The following is a 25,242-nucleotide window of genomic DNA, read 5'->3' as shown; positions in this document are numbered from 1 at the left end:
TTTTTGTGGGAAGAAAAAGTTAAGCCTTATTAACCACTAACTTGCTCTTAGGACGTGGCTTAAAGTATAAAGAATGTGGTTTTAAAAATGTATTATTTCAATCACCAATTTGAAATAACAACTGTACAAAAAGGAAAGATTCTTTAAAAGTTTGCTTGAACTGGAGTTCTAGGAGACTGGTGAGTTGTGTGGCACTGTGTGTCTACGCTGAGGAATTCTCACCTCTGACTGAACAGAACGTAGTAAACCTCAAAGTTTGAATATTAATACTGTAGCAATATTCAGCAGACTTGTACTTAGTCCTGGTTTCACCCTGTGCCACTTTGTTGTAGGTGGGTAACCCCGGGGAGCCTGGCTTGCGGGGACCTGAAGGCGGCCGGGGGCTCCCCGGAGTGGAGGGCCCGAAAGGACCGCCGGGACCCCGAGGCGTGCAGGGAGAGCAGGGTGCCACCGGCCTGCCTGGCATCGAGGGCCCTCCAGTGAGTGGCAGGGGACCCCACCCACAGCACAAGGGGCTGGGGCCCCCTGGCGAGCCCAGACACCCGCTCCTGGGCAGTGTGGGCGGTTGTCCTGTTGTGAATCCAGCCACCTGTCCCCTGCCACGTGTGCCCATGCACCCTGTAACAGAGCCCTGTCTGTGGCTCCGTGGGTAACTCACTGCTTTTTCCTTCCTGCCCCAGGGGAGAGCGCCCACAGATCAGCACATCAAGCAGGTCTGCATGAGGGTCATGCAAGGTAAATAAATCATAATGCTTGATGTTTTGTATGCTTTAAAGGAGGGAGTTTTTAAATAATACTCATGTCCGTTCTGTTTTATCCAACTGGTCGTCATCACAATAGCTTATAGCTTCAAAGAAAAAGAAAAACAATGCCTTTCTGGATTAGCCTGAGATTGTTTTTTGGCCAAAGGTATTAATTTACAAGAAAGTGTGTGTACACACACACCACACACACACACACACACACACACACACACACACACTACACACACACACACGCACACACACACACACACACACACACTTTCCCCTGTTGAAACTACAATTCTCAGGTATCTTCCCCTTCTTCAACACCCACCACTCTGAGTACCCAGCGCTGATCGGGGCTCTCTCTGTAGATTGCGTGAGAAGTAACTGACAGACTCCAGGCGGTAAGAGCATCAGGACAGTACGGCTGCTCCTGTACCACCTTTATAGAAAATCAAGAACTAGTATTTTACCAAAATGGCAGCATTTGTTCACATTCATGAACCTTTATCTAAACTGATCTGTGGCTATGGCGACTGCTGTTTGCCACAGCTGCTTCGGAACCGGCCTGGCTCTGCAATCACACAGAAAACGGAGGTGTGCCAACCCTCCTGTGGCAGGAGGCCTGGCAACCCTGGGCGCTCTGACAAGTCATTGTCGTACTCTGGTGGGAACCACTCCCGGCAGAAAGGAATACTCTTCTCTGTAGGCTCATGAGATGGTCTGATTTGTCTCGTAGACTGGTAGAGTTTTCCAGAATGAAACGGTCACCTCTGGATTTGAAAACCAATCTCTCTTTACTGCAGACATTGTATCTTGAAAGGATGCTTCCATTTTAAGCAGCACCTATCCAGAAAATGGTAACTTTGTACTAGCTCTTCCTTATGCAAGGCACACTTAGCATACTCACATTGCGACAGTTGTAAAATATTGGTTAGAAATGTGTTTCCAATTCCTATTCTTCTTTGCACCCTAAAGCGTGAAAATATATTACATCAGAATTTGTTCCTGAGAGTACTATAATGGGAACATTGCCTTGTTCTCTATGGTTTCAGTGGATGATTCTTAATCTACTTAATGGTTCCTGAAAAAGCCCACAAAGTTATTAATATTTAAGACAGACTGCAACCATTCCCAGGAAGCAGGCAATTTTTAATGTTTATTATCTACTCCAAGCATGAAAAAAAAAAAAAACTTTGAAAAGAAGAATTCATAAGAAGTCATGAATTCGCAAAATATTTCAAGTTACTTAGTATCTTCAAGCTAAACCTGTGAGGCTAGGTCTCAAATGGTGTCTTCATGCTCCTTCTGGACAATGTCCTTGGCTTTTAATAAGCTCCAGACATCCTTCTACCTCTTCAAAGAAACTCATTTTCTCCCCATCCTGGGCTTTCCGATAGCAAGCCAGGATGCAGGTGACACCCGCATTCTTTTAGAACATCGCTCACCCCAGAGCCCTGCGGTGTAGTTAATTTTTTTTTTTTTAAATCCCCATCCTTTTGTCCCTGGTCTCACACCAGCAGGACCAAATATATCCAGGCAGAGCTGAACAGAACAGCCCCGTGAAGCTTCCTGGCAGGGAGCCCCTGGGAAAATGATCCAACTTGATTCACTTCTCACCACCAATTTTGAAGTTCTGGTGACACTTTTTTTTTTTTAAAGGCACTTGAAATACCTCTCTTTTCATGTGTATCCCTTTCATGTCTCTGACTTTCCTGGGCTGTTTTGTTTATTATCTTTTAGAGCATCTTGCTGAGATGGCTGCTAGTCTCAAGCGTCCAGACTCGGGAGCTTCCGGCCTTCCCGGGAGGCCTGGACTCCCGGGGCCCCCGGGGCCCCCCGGAGAGAATGGCTTCCCGGGTCAGATGGGACTCCGCGGCCTCCCGGGCATGAAGGGGCCCCCTGGTGCTCTTGGTCTGAGGGGGCCTAAAGGTAAGCCTTTGAGCCCAGGTGGGTCCAAGGAACACACAGTCCTTTTTCAGGTGTATTCACATGTCCTACCAAGCTCCAGGTTTTCTGAGTGCTAAGATGTGTTATTCTCTTTTGCAATGCTGCTGGTAAGGATTAGAAAACTGTTGGATGGTATTCCCTTGACCTTGCTCTATGACAGTGGTCGGCAAACTCATTAGTCAACAGAGCTAAATATCAACAGTACAACGATTGGAATTTCTTTTGAGAGCCAAATTTTTTAAACCTAAACTTCTTCTAATGCCTCTTTTTCAAAATTAGATTTGCCCAGGCTGTGGTATTTTGTGGAAGAGCCACACTCAAGGGGCCAAAGAGTCACATGTGGCTCCACAGCCACAGTTTTCCAGGCACTGCTCTATGACAACAGTAAACACCAGCATTAAGGTCCCTTGACTTCCAGCATTGACCTTTTCCAATTATATGCTGCCTCAACCCTATCATTCAGAATTAACGACAGGACCTAGTACAGGATCATTCAGCTGTTTATTTTTTATTTTTTCCAGACTCTAAAATTAGTGTAGAGGTCTTCTAAGGTGACAACCAGCCTTAGGATGTTTGTATCGGTTACTTAAACGAACAAAACTTGTTAGCAGCACATAAGAAACATTACATTAAGAGTTGCAGCTGCCTCTCCCTTCTAAAATGTGACATTGATTTGGTTTTGATGGATTTTTTTTTTTTTTTAGTTCTGAAGTACAATCAAACTTTATTCCTTCTTAAACACGTGAGGGAGTACAAGAGAGTCTGTTTCTTCCCCCTCTACTTAAAGCACATTAAGCTCTGGTATCCAGTATTTTTTCAGAAAAACAGGGTTGTGGTTAGGTATTAAATGGGACTTGCAGAAGGACTGGCTGCCTCAGATGGCATTTGCCAGTTGAGGTGAGTGTGTGATCTTGGGGTGAGTGAGCCCCGGATCCTTTCCAGAGAGGATGAGATACAACAAGGAGTTTCTATATCGTGATGACTGACTGACTGCTCTCTGGGAAACTTCAGAAAGCTGTGGCATAAAATAAACAAGAGAAAGACTTATTTTTAAAATGGTGGTGCTCCCATTAGGATTAAATATTACGGTGTGAATGGTCAGAGGCCAAGCAAGCTGCCTCTTTGGATCTATAAATGAATTGCTGATGCATTTGGCTAACTATACCCTCAGCTGGGATAATTTCCTTAATTACATTGTTTTTGGCGTGTTCATGTTAACAAATGAACCCTGACTGGCACCATTTCAGAGTTTTCAGAGGCTACATAAAACCAGATAAGGAGAGAGCTCAGAGTTTATCTCAGAGAGAACTGGAGAAAAAATTTATCTGAGAAAATCGAATAGGCATTCATCGCTGTTCTGCTTTCAGCTGTTAGTTTAGAAACGCATGCCATAGGTGCTTTACAGTTAGTTCCCATTCATTCTGTGAACCATTTTAAGAAACTCCATTACCTTGGGCAGTAGCTGGCGTGGTTGGCTCCATTGGCGTACCTAGGATGTCTTCTTAGCTCTGGGGAGTTCACTTCGGAGCCGTGACTGTGAAAGAGAGGCCCCAGGAGCTTCGCAGCACCAGGGACCTTGCTAAGAATGCAGGCTCTCCCGCCCACCAGCCCCACTGATCAGGCCCCGGAGGTGGGGCCCAGCAGTCTGCGTTCTAACCAGAGGCCAGATCCCCATGCAGCTAAGTGCAGGAGGCCCATTTCCCACTGAAAAGGGACACCTGTAGGGCCCATAGAAACCACAGCCCTGGTGTCATTGGTTAAAAGGAAGTTTCCATATTTGGATAGAGCCTAACTTGATTAGTAACAGAACGCTCCTCCAGTCCCATCTGATTCCTTTAAAATCGGAAGCTGTTGACTTATTCCTAATTTGCTCCTTAGGAGAGGCTGCCTAGGGCTGCGTTCCGCAGGCGGGGCTGTGCGCTGGGACCACCTGAGGAGCTTTAGGAATAACTCGCCTGTGGGTCCCCTTCCCAGGGATGCTGATTTAACTGGTCTGGGCTTTGGAATTTAAAAATACACCCCAGGTGATTTCAATGTGCAACCAGGGCTGAAGACCACTGGAAACAAAGATGAAATTTGGAAACTCTCCTGAAAGCTCTTTTAAAAATATATTTTTATAGATTTCAGAGAGGAAGAGAAAGAGAGAGAGAGAGAGAAAGAGAGAGAGAGAGAGAGAGAGAGAGAGAGAGAGAGAGAGAGAGAGGAACATCAATGATGAGAGAGAATCATTGATCGGCTGCCTCCTGCATGCCCCACACTGGGGATTGAGCCCACAACATAGGCATTGCCCTGACCGGGAATCGAATGAACCTTGGCCAGGCTGGAAAGCTCTTAATAGCACTGACTTGTGGCTGGGCTGGCCTGGGATGGGCTGGGTTAGCCCCAGCAGATAAACCTAATATTGAGGAGGAGAAAGGTGCATTTCTATACTTGGAACCTGGGTAATGTCTCCACCACGAAGTCCATTCATCAAGCAGAGCTTGATCACATAAGGGATTTCCCCCTAATTTTCCTTCTGTATTTATGACGTAGTCTATAGTCTAGAAGCAATGCAGTCCTTTTCTTTTTTCTAAGGACTTTCTCTCCAGCGCCCTCCATCTCTTTCTTGTCACTGGATCCCTTTAAAGCAGCTCCTTTTTACGTTTCATTTCTTAAAACTTGGGGTGTATGCAAAAAAGTAATCAGATTTTTTTAAATCAATGAATGTGGTCACACACTTGGGAAAGTATGATTCTAGTCATTGGACTTGACCTCTCTTGTCCCCCCACATTCATTAACAATGGCACATAATAGAAAATATAGTGTTTCACCATCCAAAGGTTACAATCACCTTTTCCATGGGAATAAGCACTTCCCCATTTGAGACGTAAATGTTCAGCCCATTGGAGAAGAGAGATGCATTTCAATGTCAGCTGTTGCCATTTCCCCATCCCTCATAAAGATATGGAGCCTTGCTCTGCCATGTTGTCACTTTGAGATGTTTTTTTCTAGAGAAATCGTCATGTAAGTAACAAAGAAATAAGTTTTACTAAAGCTCTTAATAGTTCAGGCTATGTCTTAAGTCACTATTTTCCTCCTAAAAATTACTCTGAAAAACCCAGTCACACATTTTCAATAGGAGCCAGTAGAAATAGGCATCAAGTCATACTCAAGAGTTCAAGTCATTTATACATACGTTATATGTTTTTGTTTTTCATCAATATATCTCATACAACATGTCTCGGCCCATGCATGGTGTACATTTTATTTGTGTACTCAAACAGACGCAAGAGAACATCTAACAGCCTATGTTCACTTTGCTTGGTATTAAGTCAGTCTTTCGTGTCATAAATACCATTTTTGAATGTTCAGTGTGGATTCCTTTGAAGTCCTTACGAGTAAAGCTGCTATTTTTTCAGATATTTCAGTGTGAGTCAGACAGGCATGTCAGTATGTGAGTGAAGGTTTGAGAAAGTACAGTCATACTGTGACCAACTCTTTTTAAACTATTAAGATGCTCACATGATGATGGACCTCCCATTATAACTTTCTAACAAATCAAAGAGCAACAATGGAGCGATAAACATTTATTTAGTTTTAGCCACTCTGTTCATAATAAACTGTTTTTCTCTTCAAACTGTGTGCTTTGCTTCATGCCTTATGTAAAGCTGATTTTATAAGCTTTTTATATGTATTTTATGACACAATCAGCGAACAGAGGTGGACAGTGACTTCTTTGAGCTGCTTTTTGAACATCTCAGAGGAAGGCGGGCCCAGGGCTTGAGGAAGTACAATAGGTTAACCCTGGTGACAGACAGAACCAGGCTGTGGAACAGCAGTCAGCAGCATGGCTGTCTCGGGGCCCATCTGAAATTTGTTTTCTGATGACCATTAACCAGAATGCAGCATCACAACTGAGACGGCAGTCTTCCTCCTTGCAAGCAACGTTTCCAAGTTGTCATGGCTTCATGCTGAATGTGTTTAACTTTCGCTATCTGTGTGAAAGTTGCATTTTAATTTATAATTTCATCTCATGTATGAAAAAACATGGCACATTTAGAGATTCTCTTCTCACTGCCAGTCTTCAGAATTGCAGTGAAATGACATTTAAATTGCTAAGTTAACTGGAGTTCTTCAGCTGCTAGTTTTAAAAATGCCAATTGTCATATCTTCCTAATACAAGAAGACTAGATTAATAATGAGTGTGAAAAAGTAGCTTATGTGAATATGAGTCCACCCTGAACTCTGTTCCTTACACAGTAGTTACATAAATTTAAATTGCTTTGAGAATGTAGTTGTTTCACCATAAAGATATCCACACAAGGACATTCATAGTAAAAATCAAAGTATGATAACTGAACAGTCCTTCATAATGAGATGGTTGATATTTGACTAACGTATCGATGGTTGTACAGATGTGCTTCCTATTTTTGTTGTGTACATGCCTTTGTTTTTAAATTATTGCAAAGACTCAGTATTGAATGAGGTTGGGCTGATACAGATGTTTGGTAAAAATGATTTTGTATAGAATTCGTTACAAAATACCATTGCATTTTCTGAAAGTGCAGAAAATAATATCATACCATACTAATGAGAGAGCAGGACAATGCCTGCTTGTGCTGAGAGCACTAGAAGTCATTCAGGACCAGTGTGTTAATGAGGCAGAGTTTCTGGGTTTGGTCTCTGCAGGCAGCGGGATAATTAATGCAGCTTTCTTTCTGTGGCTGCTGATTCCCTGAATTTAATCAACTGTCATACAGATACACATGGTTGGTTCCAATCCAAACCACATTCTCTGTACATAGTGAGTCCATAGTAAAATGTAGGCACTTTTGATAGCACACTTTTAAAATTTTGAAATTCATTAATTTGTATTTGGTAATATTAACTTGCATTATTTAATAATCTTAAATATATAGGAAATATTCAGCAAAGAGTTTTTCTGTCACTCCTGTCTCCCATTTGCTGAGGTCATCTTCTTCCCCAGAGGTCATCACTATTGTTAATTTTTTCTATATCCTTACTAACTATGATATGCAAGGATATATGAATATAGTGTATTTGTCCTAGATCTGTGGTTGGCAAACTGCAGCTCGCAAGCCATATGCGGCTCTTTGGCCCCTTGAGTGTGGCTCTTTCAAAAAATGCCACGGCCTGGGCGAGTATATTTTGAAGAAGTGGTGTTAGAAGAAGTTTAACTTTAAAAAATTTGGCTCTCAAAATAAATTTCAATCATTGTGCTATTGATATTTGGCTCTGTTGACTAATGAGTTTGCTGACCACTGCATTCTTTAAAAAACAAGTCATATTGTATTATAGTAAGTGGTCTGGACTGTGTGTTTTTCACTTAACAATGTCTTGAAGATCATGTCAAAGAGCTTCCTGATTCTTCTTCACAGCTGCATAGTATTCCATTCTGTGGAAGTACCATAATGTGTATAACTCTTTAATGGACATGTGTTTTCAATCTTCTGCTATTACAGTAAGGCTGCAGTGAAGCTGCATATGTTCCATTTTTGTACAAATATCAACATAAGTTCTATATCTCTAGGATAAATTTCTAGAAGTGGACTTGCTGGGTAAAATGGTAGTTCTAATTTTGATAGTTATTAAGTAATTCTCCAGGAGACTGTACCAATTAACACTCGTATCAGCAATGTGTAATAGTGTATTTTTCAACAGCTAGAACATATTTAATTAAACTTTGGATTTTTTGCTGATCATGTAGGTTAAAATAGCATCCTTATTATCCTAACTTTACATTAATTCTGTTATGAGAGTGAAGTCAGGGAATTTTTTTTATATAGGTAAGAGCCTTTTATTTCATTTTACTGACTTTTTTGCTCATGTATTTTGCTTATTGTTTATTGTGTTGGTGGCCTTTTTGTATTGATTTTAGGAGCTCCTCATATTAGAGTTAGAACTCTTCATATCATACTAGAAAGGTCAACTTAAATCTGAGGTGGTGAAATAATCCTCCCTTGTTTTCTTTTGGTTCTTAAATTCATTTAAAATATTTGATACATTTGCCATTTATTCTGGCTTGTGGTGTGAGAAATAGATCCAACATGTTTTATTTCAAGTAGGCTACTCACTTTTGCAACACTATTTATTGAATTATTAAACTTTTTCCCACTTAGAGATGACACCTTTAAAACAACCTAATTCGTATGTGTATTTCGGTCTCTTTTTGGATTTTCTATTCTGTTTCACTGGTCTGTCTAATCATGTACCAGTCCCACAATATTTTAATGGTTTAATATTTGGTAGGGTTAATTCCCTTCAAGTTGCTTTTCTTTTGGGAATTCTTATGGCTATTCTGTTTTATGTGTGTGTGTTTTTTTCTATACAAACTTCAAAATCACCTATTTGGTTAAAAAAATCTGTATTTTTATTGGATCATGATGAAAATTCAGTGTAGGGCGAACTGATAACATTTATGATGATGTCATTCCAGATGAGAACATTTCCTCAGTCTTTTGATATCCTTTAGAAATATCAAGTGTTTTCATGTTGTATTTGCATATTTCTGATTAAACACATTCCTAGTATTTACTATTTTAATTGCTATTACAGATGGTATCATTTTTCACTACCAATTACTTTTTTATATATGAAAATTATTGATTTCCATATTTTAACTTTGTATGTTGCCATTTTACTGAATTATCTTGTTGTCTGTAGTACATTTGGAGTTGATTTTCTAGGGTTTAATATATATACACATAGAACCTGAAAACAGATGGTCTTCACTTCTCAAACCAAATGATAGTAGTGATACAGGGGGAATCTTGATAATGTTCTGACTGTTGTGGGGCTGCTTATTGTGTTTCTCATTAAGCATCATGCTAGCTTTTGGGTTGAGAGAAGAGAGTAATTTTTTTCACGTTAAGAAGGTAGCTATTGATTATTATTTTATTGACTGTTGCATCAGGAATGTGTGTTCAATATTTTTCAAATGTCTTTTCAGCATCTATGGCTGTGGTTATTTGATTCCCCCTCCCCCCTTTAGATCCATTATTATAATTAACTTGATTTTTGCTTTGCTACAATCTAGTTGTGACAATTTTATGACATTTTGGTTTTAGAGTTTGGGCTTTGATTAAAATTTAAAGTTACAGAACTTTATTTTTATATATATATAGCAATAAAACATTTCTCTAACACTCTGCAGGTGAATTGGGAGAAAAGGGAGAACGTGGCCCTCCAGGAAGAGGTGCCAAGGGTTTGCCTGGAGCTACAGGTCTGCCAGGTAAGTGTGATGTGTGGCAGGATGAGGTCGAGGAGTTGGCAGCAAGTGGGATAATATTTTAAAGAATTGTTCTTTAATTACTTAAGCATATCATGTGATACTCGAGAATGGCTGGCATCAATTTTTCCAGACCAACTTTAATGAAGACTTAAATGATCTCTAAGTCACATTTGTACTCTTTGTGAGAAAATATATGGCAGGACTTGAAATATTAATTTTTTAATGGATATTTTAAAAATTGTTGGCCCAGCCACATGCACTTCGTTTGAAATGCTGAAGAAATGGGGTCTTCTCCATTTCAATCTCAGTTGATAGTTTTCTGTTTTGTTTTTTTAATTTTAACTAAAAAGTCAGAGCAACAGGAAAATTCATCCAAAGTCTTCAAACTATTGCACAGAGAATCACTAAAAATTTATTTTAAAAGCTCCTGTTTCAAACATCCTGAACTTCTAGAAACCCATATCCCCAAAATAAATAAATATGTAACCTGAGTATTCCTACACAAACACAAAGAGCCACACACAGGCCACATATCACTGCTGTGTCAACTGAGGCCACAGAGCAGTCTGTGTGAGAGCCTGGATTCTCTCACTGGGTCTCTGTTCTCTCCTTACACACTGGTGACTCTGTCTCCCGGAGTTCAGGCTGCAGCACACTCGTCCACTGGGAAATGACTTATAGGCCCAGCCACAGAAGCCGCATAGCAGGATCAAAAAGCCAGCCAGCTTAAGAGCAAGAGTGAGGGGCTGTTTCACAACACACTCTCTTACCGCTGCTCAGTAAGGCTCGCAAACCCCGGAGCTGAGGAGAGGTGAGGTCAGAGGAGTTGGGCAGACAAAGGGTGGCTCATATTTCCACAATAGATTTGCAAAACTTGTTTTAAGGAAATTTAGAAAAAGAAATAATCATGTTCTAATTCTGCCACAGGCTTACGTATTCAATCATGGCTATAATTGCAGCCCCAAACATCATTGCTTTCTAATTATACATTTCATTGCTCCTGGGGATTGCTTTCTCATTAAAATACATTTTAAAAATATGAACACATTTGGAGATAGCTCCAACACTGCCTCTCTAAAACTGTGGGCTCGTCAAGATATTTTCATAAATTGATGATTTTGTGTGTGTGTGTGTGTGATTGGAAAAGGGAAGAATCTGCTTGGAGCTAAATAGGACCAAGGGAAGAGTATTTTAGAGGAGCCTGGATTCATTGATAGGTGTTTAGAAGAGAGAAACAAGAAGTAGAATTTACCGAGTCATTGCCTTTATCAATGGCAGCAATAGGAGGGTTTAAAGCTATTAAAATTCCATCATTACAATGGACTCAATTATCTATTTACATATAAGATAACTTACAACTTCTCCTCCCATTTTGTTGAGAAATCACTTCTTGAAACAACCACTTGCACTATTGGCAAGATGTTCCTCTAACAAAAATATATTATGGCTTCTGGTGACTCTTTCAAAAAGTCTGCTGATAAACAACATTTTAAGCTTAAAAATGGGGAGACTGAGGAAGACTAGCTCTGTATATGCAGTATATCAGGCTGCAACCCGAGGCGCATGATCCCCCACATGCAGTAGCCCACTAGGGGGGAAGAGGGGACGGTGCCCCTACGTCTGGCTGGAAGGGGTTGACAAGTGCTCCCTCCTGTTCTGCCAAAATAGGACTTGGCTGATTTGCTTTTCAGTACAGGAGACGTCCTTGTAGGGGCAAAATGGTAAGGTAGGACCAGCTCACCATTGGCCGCTCTACCTGGCCGTCCTCTTTTCTCCCTCATAAGTAAATTTGTTGCAGCTGGTCTTGGATCTCATATTTAAACTTGATTTATTAAAAAATGTTATGGGCTCCCTTTTGTAGGACTCCTGAGGCCTGCCCTTCTCCTCTCTGCCTTTGCCAGTCCTTCTCCTGCCTCCCTGGTACTACTCTGAAATTCCTGTCTTTCTTTTTCTGAGCTTCTGTTATACTTTCATTGGAAGGATATTGGACATTGTTTGTTTGTTTTTTAAAAAACAAAAAAACAAAAACAAAGGCTAACTTTCAAAAGCACACAGGCACACGGGGGCCTCTGTTATTGCACTCTTTGAGGCAATAGGACTTTAGAACCTGGGGAACCTTCACATCACTCTTTGCAGGAGCTCTCTGGAACCTTCTAGGTCAATATGTATCTTACCTAAAAGAAAGAACCCGCAGACCAAGGTACTCTACAACCTTCTCTGCTGTGCCTTCTGTTAAAATTTAAACGCAAACCCTCCTAAACAGAATAAAGATCATTTTGGTCATTCTTCTTTCTGCTCACCTATCTGATATTTGAAAAAAAGTGTAGCCAAGGCCTTCGTTACCTATCAATTACCAGAATTTCTTTATTCTTTCTGCACAGCGTAAGGTCTGACTCCCCTTCATATCTGTCACTTTGGTTCAGGGTTAAGAATTACATGGCCCTTTGGGCTGTAATGCTACATCACCTCATATGGACCACAGGTTATTATTATAGCATCACATCGACTCTCATTCAGCTGCAGCTCTAATGGCCACAGAGTACACAGATGCCATGTGGTTTGTTTCTTCTCACAGTCAGGAGTCAGGGCAGGTATGTAAGACGTCTGGGCTCTGGGACCAAGCTGCCAGGTGTCTGCACTGCTGTCTTACTTATTTTCAGCTCCTCTTCCTCTTAGTGCTTCAGTTTCTCCCCGGCATGACGGCAATAATAACCACACCTACCTTGTAGGGCCATCTAGGGGGGCCTATGTACGTGCTACCACATGGAAAGCACTTAGCGTAGCGCCTGGCATATGGCACACCTTCTGCAAATTGAGCTGTTATGATTGCCATTCTCTTTTTATATTTGAGGAAGTAGGGACTTACAAAGGACACATCTCCTGACAAAGTCCTCTCGGTAACAGGTGATAGAGGCAGATATTTATGCTTCCTGCATTCAGGCTCACTTAGTAGGCAAAATGATGGGGTGACTGGTTAGTAATAAGATTAGTTTGTCCCCGCCAACCCTAACCATTTAGTATCTCGATTCCCTTTCTGCCTCTTTCACATGGCTGTGTGGATCACAGTTGAGGCCCCTGGGACTCTAGAACCCCCTCAATCCCTGGCCCCACCTCCAGTTTCTTACCAGAGGCCCTTAGTGGCATTACTTGACTGGGTCATCTCATTAAGTGGAACTCTGTCTTCTGATACTGAACTTTGCAGTAAGTTCCTTGGCACTCTGAGGAGTTCAAAGAAAACTATTTAATTATGGGTCCTGACCTCCTTCATATGCAAACTCATGAGGGAAAGGAGTTGAATGAGGAATCATAGGTATGTGGCCACCAGGCCTGTGACTTGCGAGCTGAGCGGCTTTTCCCTTCTTGGATGGGGAGGGCAGAGCTGGCTTTACCCTGCGCCACACTGGATGGATGGGTTATTCTGCATTCTCCCAACATCTGCACACAGGTGAACTCTGCTGGTGACTGCTGAGTGGGAAAAGCAAAAAGCAAACGAAGGGCACATTTAGTTCAGCAATACGTTTAAAAGTAGTCATTACTCTTATTTCCATTGCTGCAACTATCACGCAAACAAACCACTATATACCTATTTCTTAAACATCTGTGCTTAAAAAAAATGTACGCTCAGCATAAGGTGAGAAATATAAGAAAGTCCCTGGCACATAAATCATTTTACATAAGCAATAGTTTAAAATCGAACACCCTACTTAATACTTTATTTTCGGGTTTCTGTGTTATTCCCCCTTTAAAGTCTTCATAAACAGTTCCTTTCATTCTGTGGTTTGCATTAGATTCTTCAGAATACTGGTGTGGCTTGGCCTCCATCAATGTGACAAGACTACCCTCTAGTGTTCGCACAGGGAATGACATAGACCTTCAGTTTTAAAAGCCACCAAAGTTTGGCAATGGCCTTTTCATAGGTCCTTGAAATTTCAGAACACTGTGTAGTCATCCGGCAGGCAGAGCAGAATGGCAACACTTTAGATCTGTGCTTTCTCTTCTTAAGACTTGAAAAGTAGTTTAAACATATTTGTTCATGCAGCTACTGGAGTTTTTGAATGACTTGGACTGTGACATTGTTTTACTCCCAAATTAGCTCTTAATAATTTTAGAGCACCTTTGAGAGTGAATGCCAGTGTCAGGGCTCATCAGAAACTGGCAGTCTGTTATGTGAAGGCTGGTTTATGTTTCCTCCGACCATTTCTACAGAGTAAAACCTGAGAGAAAAATCATTAGTTTCTTATGATAGGTGGAGCTCTAGAAAAATTAATACTATCTCTTGGCTATTGTGTCTCTTTCTACTTTATGGGAAATTCAGGCCCAAAAAATTAAACAAAATACACTACATTACATACACACACACATGCACACACACACACACAGACACCCTCCCTCAGCAGAGTTAACAAATCAATGGGTATGGAAATACAGTTAGGTAAGGTTAGTAGGCCCTCGTTTCTAACTCCAACACTTTCTAGCTATGTGATTATGGACAATTGTTTAATCTTCCTAACTCTCAGGTTGCACATGAGGAAAATGGATCAACAATGAGCACAGTGCGTGGGCAGGGTAAAGGGAAGGCACTTTGTGATGATGATAATTGATGTTGATGATAACATCACCCAAAGCTCTGTAGGGTGAATTGCTGTTTTTGCCAGAGGGAGAGTTGGGCTAGACGAGCCTTTTATAAACTAAATCAAGGCTAGACTGGATGGCTTTGTCAATTCCTTCCTCAAAGGATGAGCAGGAATCTGAAATGAACTCAGCGAGTGGGAAGAAAAAGCCTCTCCTACAAGGTGTTGAAATACGGAGCTAAGCATGAAAACCTATAATGTGCTCCTTCTGCTTTTTAATAGTCTGTGTATTAAAGAATGGCTTTCCTTAAATTGAAGGAAAGCCATTCTCTAGGCAGGAGGCTGGCTCTGCAAACGTTAAATAAAATTTTGAATTAGTTGCTAACATTATAAGTTGAGAGCTATTTATTTAAAAACTCAGCTTCCTACCTTCTCTTGAAGAACGTCAGAGGTCCCGGCAGTCCTGGTCCATGCTCCCTCCTGGCGGCTGAGAGCTGGAGCAGAGCCGCTGCCGACATCTGCTCTCTAGGTCATCACCGGCCTCAGTCCTCCATGCTGCCTCCCAAAGCTGATCTGGACTCTCATTATCCATTCCAATTTTCATCACTTGTGCCATCAGTTTTCTTCCAGAAAAGACAGGACTTTCTTAATCCAGGGCTGTTTCTTTATGACAGTGGGAGTGAGCAAACTTTTTTTTGTGTGTGAAGGAGCATGTGTTTTGGTTTTAGGGCCATGTGTATTCTGTTGAAGTGACTCAGCTCTACCCTTGTCTTGCAAAAGCAGCCATAAGCAACCTATCAACTAATAACCATGGCTGTGCTCTAATTAGACCACTTACCAAAGTAGGACTTGGCTCGTCGGCTGCCATTTGCCCACCATGACCTCCATACCGGCCTTGTCCCTGTGGTCATTTGGTTTGCAACCTTACCCTTGGGTGTTTTCTGCTCCTAATCGTGATTGATTTTAGCCTACACCTGGTATTGCTCCTGATGATGTGCATGTAAACCTCCTTTTATATGCACTTATGTCTGGCCTATATCTTAAACCTTAAAAAATGACCTTTAAGTGACCCCAGTGTGAATAGGCTCTGCTAAGGCCCGGTTCTGCTGGAGAATCATTCATAGGTGCTCTGGGTGAGAGAGGAACCATCTCAGGGGCCTCATCTTTAGAGGAAAACACATAATCACTGGCTTCATCACAACCTGATATAGTCGAATGAAAGCTTATGGGATAAACGCGGGGAAATTATATCAGTGCTTACCTACAGCCTTGAGATGGACATTATCAAAGATAATTATTCCCTTGAAACTTATTAATGTTTTGTCCTATAGCATTGCTTTATGTGGCTCTACTTTGTAAGCTTCTTGGGGAGAATGAGATGTTAAATGTAAAATAGGATCTCTAACCTACTTGCTTTCTAAAAGTATATGCGTTTATGTAATAAGATCGTGTAATAAGACCAAGGAGACATATATAACATCACCACTAACATAGAAAAGGAAAGCTAAACACCACTGAGAAGGAAAGAAACAAGCCTCAGCAAATGTGCCATTGAACATGCAGATTTAGCTTTCACCTTTTGGCCGAATGGACAACTTAAGATGGCTGAGATAGAAGGAGAGTCTCTATAGAACTAAGTAATCATCACAGATACAAGTTGTTTTACACTGATTTCTTACTGCCACCGTTGTAATAATAGCACGAAGCACTGCTGGTGTGGAGCGGCAAACATTCGGCAGAAATCCCTCTCTGTTAGGGGTTGTTGGTGCCTCACTGAAGGAACCAAACACACAAAGGGAAGAAATGCCCCCGAAAAAGTGAGACTGGAGTGAGGTGCCCTTGGGTTAGGGCCCTGAGTAGACTGTCAGGGAGCTCGGTAGGGTGCATTGCACAGTTCTCTAAAGACATTAATCAATAATACCCTCATAATTATAGTAATAGCCCCCATTTATCAGATGCTTTCAGGCATAGAATTTAATTACAAGGAAAGCATTATCCCATCAGAAAGTGAGAAATTAGTGACTTGCTAATGTCACCCTGTCTGTAAACGGCAGAGTTAGACTTCGAGCCATGTGTCTGTCTGCACAGCCTGTTCTTCTCACCACTGAGCTATTTTTATCCCTGTCTGCATATTGACCACCTATTAGGAGTAAGGGTGCCGCTACTGGAGTGCTGTGCAAAGAAAAGTACTGGGAGTCCTAAATGCCAGCTGCACCTGTGTGTAAATTTAGATCTTTGAAATAAGTCAGATGGAAAAGTATGTGGGTTATAAGACTGAAAACAACAAATGAACAAATAAGACAAACCAATAAAAACTCATAGACACGGACAACAGTATGGTGGTTACCAGAGGGAAGGGCAGTGGTGGGGTGGGGTGGGTAGTAAAGGGTAAAGGGGGTCAGATATATGGTGACAGAAGGAGATCTGACTTTGGGTGGTAAACAAACAATGCAATATACAGATGATGTATTACAGAATTATACATTTGAAACCTATTTAATTTTATTAACCAATGTCATTTCGATAAATGTAATAAAATAAAAAAAAAACAGTTTTGGGATTATGAAAAATAAACTTTAAGTTGGCTCATTAAAAAAGTCTAAAGAATCAGGTGTAATTAATTTTAATAAAATAGTTTCTTTAACAAAATATCACACCATGTATAAATACAAACATTATGAACAAAATAGTTTTCATTTTTTCAGAGTTTAGGTGAGTTTATAGTTCATCTCATTTTGACTTAGCCTCATTTCAGTGCTCAATAGACATATGTGGCCAGAGGCTACCAACTCAGACAGAACAGCTCTACAAAATGGAAGTGTGGGTTCAAGATGCTGAGATCTTACACTTTTAATTTCTAAGAAACCTAAGTCCAATGAAGGGATTTTATCATCGTCATCATAGCATCACCCATCATTTCTCAAAGCTCCTGTGTACACATGCTGGGCTGCAAGGTCTGGTGCCTACTGCCAGTTTGCAGCCTTGAGTGTTCTCGTGTTCACATTGGACATTTTTCTGTGTGTGTTTCAGGTGACCCAGGTCCTGCCAGCTTTGGGAGGAATGGCCGGGATGGTGAGCGAGGCCCTCAAGGGGTGGCAGGCATTCCTGGTGTGCCCGGTCCCCCAGGCCCTGCTGGCCCTCCTGGGTTCTGCGAGCCAGCGTCCTGCACCATGCAGGCCGGCCAGCGAGCCTTCAGCAAAGGGCCAGTCTAGTGAGAGGCTTAGTGCTGCTTGGCTGTCTGCATACACCAGCCCTGGCAAAGGCGTCGGAGGACAAACACCACCCGAAGCTGGGGCAAGAGACGACAGTGTATTACCTTCAACATTATTGCAGAAGTCCTACTTGACAATCAGATTTAGATCCATGGTGCTATTCAATAAATCCTCTTTCCTTTTCCTTGGAGGAGAGACAGCAGAGTCATTGGTAAAAACAAACAAAACCTCCCTTTGAATGCATTTATAATCCTGTTCCCAGGGTCTTGAACTTTAGTGTGCTATACATATGTGACAGTGCGGGCCCCTGGGCCAATAAACAGAAACAACCGTTTGGTTTACCTCAGTTGCAGTAGTTATTTTCATTTGTAATGGGATGTTCTCAGATGATTGCTCAGATATATAGAGGATTTGCAGACTAGCTATGAAGAAACCTCTCTGTAGTCAATAGAACTGGTGCCTAAAATCCCAATCAGTGTGCTCTCCGGAGTGACGAGAAAGAAAGGGCTGTGCTATGAGGAATGATTTCTTCACAGCACATGTTGGTTTCCATGGTCAGCCTGATTTTATTTTGTGGAATTGTACTGTATCCCAAACCTATTAACATTTTGAGCTCTTCTATGTGAAAGTAAAGAAGGACTTTTAATATCCTGTCCCGGGCGTAAGATTTATTGATGAGATTATTTATTTTTTAAGGTGTGAGGTAACATCTCTGGTTGTACCCAAGAAGAAATAAATATGGTTTCTTAATCTCTTGCATGTTTTCTTGTAAATAATCATGTTCAATAAAAAGGAGTCACTGAACTTATTTAGATACATTAAAAATTATAAATCACTGCTATTTCTCTAAGTTTATGTTTATATTAGTGCTTTTCTTTTTTTTGCACAGAGAAATTAATTCTCCCTATTGTTCCCTGGAAGCTGCTACCCAGGCACAGAAATCTATTGTATATGGGTGTGTGGTGTAGGGCAGACAGCTTCATAGACCTTTTGGAAATTCTAATGAAAGCTATGGACCCAAACCCTGGAAGAATGCACAAATGCTTATGCACAAACATGTCTGCAGACCGTTTCAGAGACTTGATCAACCCCTTAAGTCTAGCCTTGCTCAGGCTCCTGCCTTCATTGCAATGGTTTGTTAGCTCCCTCCTATTCAGAACGTCACTGCTGCAAAATGACTATTTCACCATTTTTCTTACCCATTTTATAAAAGCAGCTCCACTAAAACACTGGATTCTTATCAGTAAGCAAGGTATAGCCTGACCAACTCAAGCATTTGATTATCATGTACGTAATCACATTGGTTTGCTATTTTACCGACATCCACATAAATGATCGATGAGCCTTATTGAGGTCATTCTATGTCACAGTGCATACGAGACTTTGTCCCAGAGCCCAGCACAAAATAGTCAATGCCTTCAGTTAGTTTATGGAACTCAATTCTCTCAAGTCAAGGGGAATGAGCTCTAAGAGGGTTTTTTTTTTTTGTTTTGTTTTTTTCCTTCTGTGTACACTCTATACCTTTAAACATTTTAGCCCTATATATTTGGCCAAATCAATTATTGTGTAATCTGCATTTGGGATTCTTTCACATTGCTTCCAGCATCTATTCTGTACTCCCAGCATAGACTGTAGTTAAGAAGAGAGATTTCAACCTGGCTCCATAGATCATGCTATTTACGTCCCACTGAGAGGGACGTTATTCCTTCATGTGGAGTAGATACATTTTAGAAATAGAGTTATCAGTTTGAGCTACTTGAAATGATCATTATAAAAGTGGCAAACCTTCTCAGGGTCTGAGACATATAATCAAATAAATGCAAAGAAACTGCCTTGTCTTTTTCACCAAGTGGTTTTATTTTAACTGGAGTGATATAATTAAATACAATAAAAGAAAAATAAGGTTACCAAATAAATATGTTTCTCAGTTCGGTAATATAATATTCATCAGAAGAATATATTGCAATGTATTTTTTCATTTACTTACAAATAAAGGTTTAGGTTGATAAAAAAAAAAGATTGGCAGCTATGTTGAGAACAAAATGGAGAAGAAAATATATTTCTAATTTGTCACAAATATTCAAACCAGTTAAAAAATAATTTCATAAGAAAACAAAACAAAAACCCCTCAAAGGAACAGGTCATTCAAATGTTTTTACAAACTTGATATCTAGAAGGCTACCCACCAACCTCCACAGGTATCATAAGCAATATTGGAAACAACTACATACAAATAGATTATGTAAAACTAACAGATCCCCAGTGGTGGTGAAGTGAAATAGTTTACAGAAGCAGTAAATACTTGACAGAGAAATTGCAAACCATCCAGCAATGCCTCTCTATAAAAGAGTTGATAAATATTGAATTAGACCAAATATATTTTTGTGGCAAAACAGAAATCTTCAAAACCTTCAGGTATTTTTTAAAAGTTGGATGAAGTATTGCCGGGAGCACTTGCTGAGACAGGAGTGTGTGACCTAAGTTGGTTAGAAACTGGCAGGTTATTCGGGGCCACTGATATCCAACTGTTTTCCAGCCAGGGCTTCTGTGGCATTTTCATCCCAAATAACTGACAGTTTGGATAAGACCTATGGAAATCACTTCCCTGTCTGACTGAACTCATAACCTCACTGGCATGGTTTGGCATAATGACCTCTCTCTATCAGAAGAGTTGAGTGAATAGTCATATCAGTTATGCAATTGACTTGGTTACAGACACTTAATATTTCAATCTACTTAACCACATATTGCTATTCTTAAACATCATTAATTAAATCTGATTTATTTATTTGCAATCAGAAATAAGCTTAACGTAAATCCCTACTTCAGAAGACCACGTTTGATTGTATTATTTAATTTTGGGCTATTATGGTGTCTCTGACTAATGATAATCTTAAAGTAAACCAATATAAGGGGAAGGTCACTAGAAATACATAAAATTATACCAAGTGTCAAGGGAATTGCTTTTAGACATGTCTTAGAAGCTAAAGTAAAAGTGAAAAAGCAATAATAAGAACAATAATACTAGTGAACTAGTTTTTCTGTTTACAAATGGGCAATGGATATAAATGGTTTTGAAAATATATATATTTAAGAAAAGAATACTTATGCTCAATAAATACAGATGAAGTCCTTTCATTTCATAGAGTAAATAAATTTTAGTTGTATACTTCATCCTTTTTCATAAGCGTGTGCTCTAGGACATGGCAGTATTTTTTTAAAATATATTTTATTGATTTTTCACAGAGAGGAAGGGAGAGAGATAGAGAGCTAGAAACGTCGATGAGAGAGAAACATCGACCAGCTGCCTCTTGCACACCCCCTACTGGGGATATGCCCGCAACCCAGGTACATGCCCTTGACCAGAATCAGACCCAGGACCTTTCAGTCCACAGACCGATGCTCTACCACTGAGCCAAACCGGTTTCGGCTAGGACTGGCAGTATTAAGTCCATATGGCTCAGTAAACATTAAGCCTAAAGTGGTGATTATACAAATGTGTGGCTATGAATTCAGATGCTCAAATGCTTTTTAAATGATTAAGTAGAGGAGGTGCACCATATTCATTAGATTATCAGAAAGTATTGACTGCTTTATGTTTAGTCTTAATAATATTACTATTAATAGTCTTAATAAATGACAATCCATGCTAACTCTCCCTTAACATGCCTTCACCTTTTTGCTTTTGAGCCGAGTTTTCTAAGAACAATAGAAAGAGAACAAATGATGGAAATTGGCTCCAATGAAGTAACTTCCTTTTTGAGAATCATTTGAATTTGTCTTTGCCCTCCAAGTTGAAACTTTGTGTGTGAAAAGGCTTAAGAATATTTCTGAGAGAGCTTCTGGTTGGTTTACTACATGCAAGGGGACCTGAAGATGAGAATAGTGTAAGTAATTTATAAGTAAACATGTCAATCTATTGACATGTTTTAATGTAATTAGTTTCTGTTAAGGAGACATGCTGTGGATTAACTCATTATTGCCTATTATCACTAATGATGACGTTTATGAGTAAGTTACTAGTAATTGTGATATTCCTAATCTTGCACCGGCCTCTCTACTACAAGGAGTCCTGAGTGACTTTGGTGAAAAGGTCACTTTGTGGGACAGAAGTTGCAAAGGCCTGCCTGCTCTCTGACGTTCGCTTCTGTTTCTAATTATCATCTTAATCATTAGATCAGACCTTTCATGAGCTGCCACGGAGATGAGTCATACATGTAAATAGCGTGAACTAAGCATTGGTTTATGTGACAAACAAAACTATAACGACCAGCACAGTATAAACAAGAGCTCTGCAATAGACCAATTGACAGGTGACTTGGCACCTGTGTGGCTCATGACTGGTATGGGAGTGCTCTCGGTGCATTCTTGTCATTGTGGCCTAACAATGCAACTCAAGTGTGGCTCTTTGGCCACAAGAGGTGGTGACGAGTAGACATGATGTTGATAACTGCACCTCAGAATTCCTGGATTTAAGATCAAATTCTTTATTGCTGAGATAAGCGACAAGCATCATGAGTATATTTAGGAATCAAGGCCTCAAAGCATTATATCCACATGAGACTTAGAATAAAATTAGTGCCATTCCACTTAACATGAGTATGTTGAATTCAACCTTTAACAGTTTGATGAGGTAAAAAAGAGAACAAACAAAATAGGAAAATGTTATTTTTGGCACAGTTAGTTATAAAATATGCCATAAAACAATCTGAATTTAAATACAAGAATACACTGACAAGTATTTAACCCTAAAATATACTTTAAATAATACAGCAAAATAAAAAGTTGTAATCACCAACTTTACACCCACAAGCTTATTATAGTCAAACAACTGGCACCCTTTTGACAAACTTAAATCTTATTGAACTACCCTCCGAGTTCAATGAAGTCTCCTAATTTATTGGCAGTATTCACTTTTGACAAATTCATGAAGTTAAGTATCAATAGTTAACTCCTTGAGTTGTACTACTCACTATTGGACCTAAACATGAATTTTTTTTTTCCCAATGAGATTTTTCTTAGACTTGGCTTTGGTTTTATAAGCCTTCCTAATCATTGAGGTAGATTTTTACTGTTCTGGGTCTGTTTGTCTGAATGAGTTTTCTCTGTGTTTATCTTGTTCTTTATTTAATTTAACCAAAGTGACCAGATATTCTGGCATGATTTTGTTGAGAAAAATGTTGGGGTACACCACACAATGAAAATGAAGACATCCATTTGGTTTGTTTCTTGAGACTCCTACTGGTTAAACAAATTTAATTAATTAATGCTCCTGATACCAGCCAACCAATAAATAAATACAATTCAAAGGTTAAGTCACTTTGAAATATCCAGGCATAAAATGTACAAATTCAATTCTTTTCTGCATCTCCTCCTCTTAGAAGTCTGAGAGGAAATCATATAAAAAATGGGTATGTTCCTCAACACTAGAATGTTAAGAAAAAACATTGAGAAACAATAACAATACACATTGTGTCTTAAGGCGGTGAACATGAACAAATAGGAAAAATAATTTAAGAACAAGAGCAATGAGCAAATCTACAAAACTTTTATGAGAATTCATTGAAAAACTTCAGCATATAAACAATCTAGAAATTCTCAGTCTCAGGATAATATTACCAATGTTAGGAAAATTAAAATGGTATTTTGAAAACGAGGTTCCTTACTTTACTTTTGTAAACAGTGATATAGTTCTAGAAAAAAATAAATATTATACAAATCTAATTGTAAAATTTTAAGTACTTTGAACAATATGATGATTTATTGGTAGACAGTGGGTAATTTTATAAATGGTCAACATCTTGTATTAAGCTAAATAAATGAGTTTGCTTGTCTGTCAAAAGCGAGAATATATCCTGTATACAAGGTAGGATGACTTCTTAGGTGTTTTCATGTTAATCATTAAAATATGAGGGTAGTGTACAAACAAAAGTTACAAATAGTAAATCTTCAAGTTAACTAAGGTATATAAACCCACTGAAGAAATAAAATTGAAAGAGCTAACAAATCAAAGGTTATTTTGTCTGTTTCAAAGAGATACTTACAATGAGAAAATATATAAATTAACAAAAATTAATAAAACATAAGTTAACAAGGATTTATTTACAAAAGTAAAAAGAAAAGTGCAAAGGCAAAGGTCTGATTTAGTTGTTGTCCACTAAATGGTTTTTACCATTGCATTTCTGCAAGTCTGTTCAGCTCTGATACAAATTGCTTAAAAACACCATCTTGTGGACAAAAGGAGGTATATCACCGGTTCTCAACAGATGTGAGAGACTGCAGAAAGGCTAAATCTTATTTAACTCCGAAAACATACTCTTAAAAAATTATTTAAAAATCTAAACATCAAATGACAATTCTTACAGAGAACATATGTTAAGATAATTATTTAAGCTCCATAATATAAGTCATTAAAATTTTAAAGTTTCAACAATGTCATGAAATATAAGCATATGGGATTAGAATCATTAACTAAATTACTTTGATCACAAGATGACAAATTTCAGCGGTTAAGACTAGCTATGTTTCTGTTATGCTTAGGGGAAAAATGTTAATGTCTTCAGTAGGAAAGAACAATGAACAAACTCATGAATGATTTTTCATTTTTTCTTTAGATTACGATGGCCATGATTACTAATTGACGTTATACCTTGTTGTTGTTTTTGCATAGAAAGATTTCTATTTGAAGTGTTAATTTATCTTGGTATAAAATGTTTGATTGGAATTTAAAATATGTATATAGGGCAAAAACAATTTTAATTACTAATTGTCTCATGGCCTATAATTATTTTGTATTTCAACATTTATGTCGTCTGGAGTCCGAACAAGATAAATTAGGAAATTTGATAATTCTTCTTCCCTGCTGTGGACATTACTGACATCTATGTGAAAGCAAACAAATGTTTTGGAATGGAGTAAAATGATATAAGAGATTTGGCAACCACCAAGTTATTTAGGAGAGAATTTCTTACCCTACTTTGGGGCCTAAATTATCCATTTTCTTTTTTTTTATTAAAAAAAATAGGCAAATGCCAAATATCCACTTTATCTGGTGTTTATATTAGCTGGACCCAGGATGGGGTATCATTTATCCAGAGATGAGGCAGGAACAAGTGTTGGAAGGTAGATATTACAGTAAGGTGAGAAAGGCTCATCCCAGGGAACACAGCCCTGTTTCGATGGTTTTGCCAAAGATATATTTAGTCATACGTGTCAGTTATAAAAAATGAGTTTGACAGCTCTACTTTGTAATACACATCATATACCATTATAACCCCACCATACTCAAATCATCTGAATAAATACAAATTCTTGACACAGGAATAAACCACACCAGCATTAATGGAATTTAGAAAAAAAAAGAGAAAAAAAAAAGGTTCCTAAATATACAATTTGTAAGAAAGAATACATGACATAATCTGTGGAATTAAAATGAACAGAAGTTATGAAACAAGGAAATGAATTGAGTCTTTTGATGTAGATGAATGGATCAACTCAAAGAAAACAAAGGAAAATACATTGATCACCATCAG

General features: G+C 39.2%; 1 protein-coding gene across 2 annotated transcripts in view; it reads left to right on the top strand.

Moving 5' to 3' along the window:
* COL9A1 (collagen type IX alpha 1 chain) overlaps positions 1-17,900 on the top strand; it is an 86,650-nt gene extending 68,750 nt beyond the window's left edge. For both annotated transcript variants that reach the window (XM_084890397.1, XM_084890398.1), the window contains 5 exons: positions 333-479; positions 681-735; positions 2,490-2,678; positions 9,850-9,927; positions 17,529-17,900. In XM_084890397.1, the coding sequence (XP_084746523.1) occupies positions 333-479; positions 681-735; positions 2,490-2,678; positions 9,850-9,927; positions 17,529-17,710 (651 nt within the window). In that variant the 3' untranslated portion in view covers positions 17,711-17,900. The remainder of the gene's footprint in view (positions 1-332; positions 480-680; positions 736-2,489; positions 2,679-9,849; positions 9,928-17,528) is intronic.
* The last annotated feature ends 7,342 nt before the right edge of the window (positions 17,901-25,242 follow it).

Source organism: Pipistrellus hanaki (assembly GCF_964339955.1).
Source record: "Pipistrellus hanaki genome assembly, chromosome: 7".
Taxonomy (NCBI): Eukaryota; Metazoa; Chordata; class Mammalia; order Chiroptera; family Vespertilionidae; genus Pipistrellus; species Pipistrellus hanaki.
The sequence above is the reverse complement of the archived record's forward strand: the minus strand, read 5'-3'. Positions and strand labels throughout refer to the sequence as shown.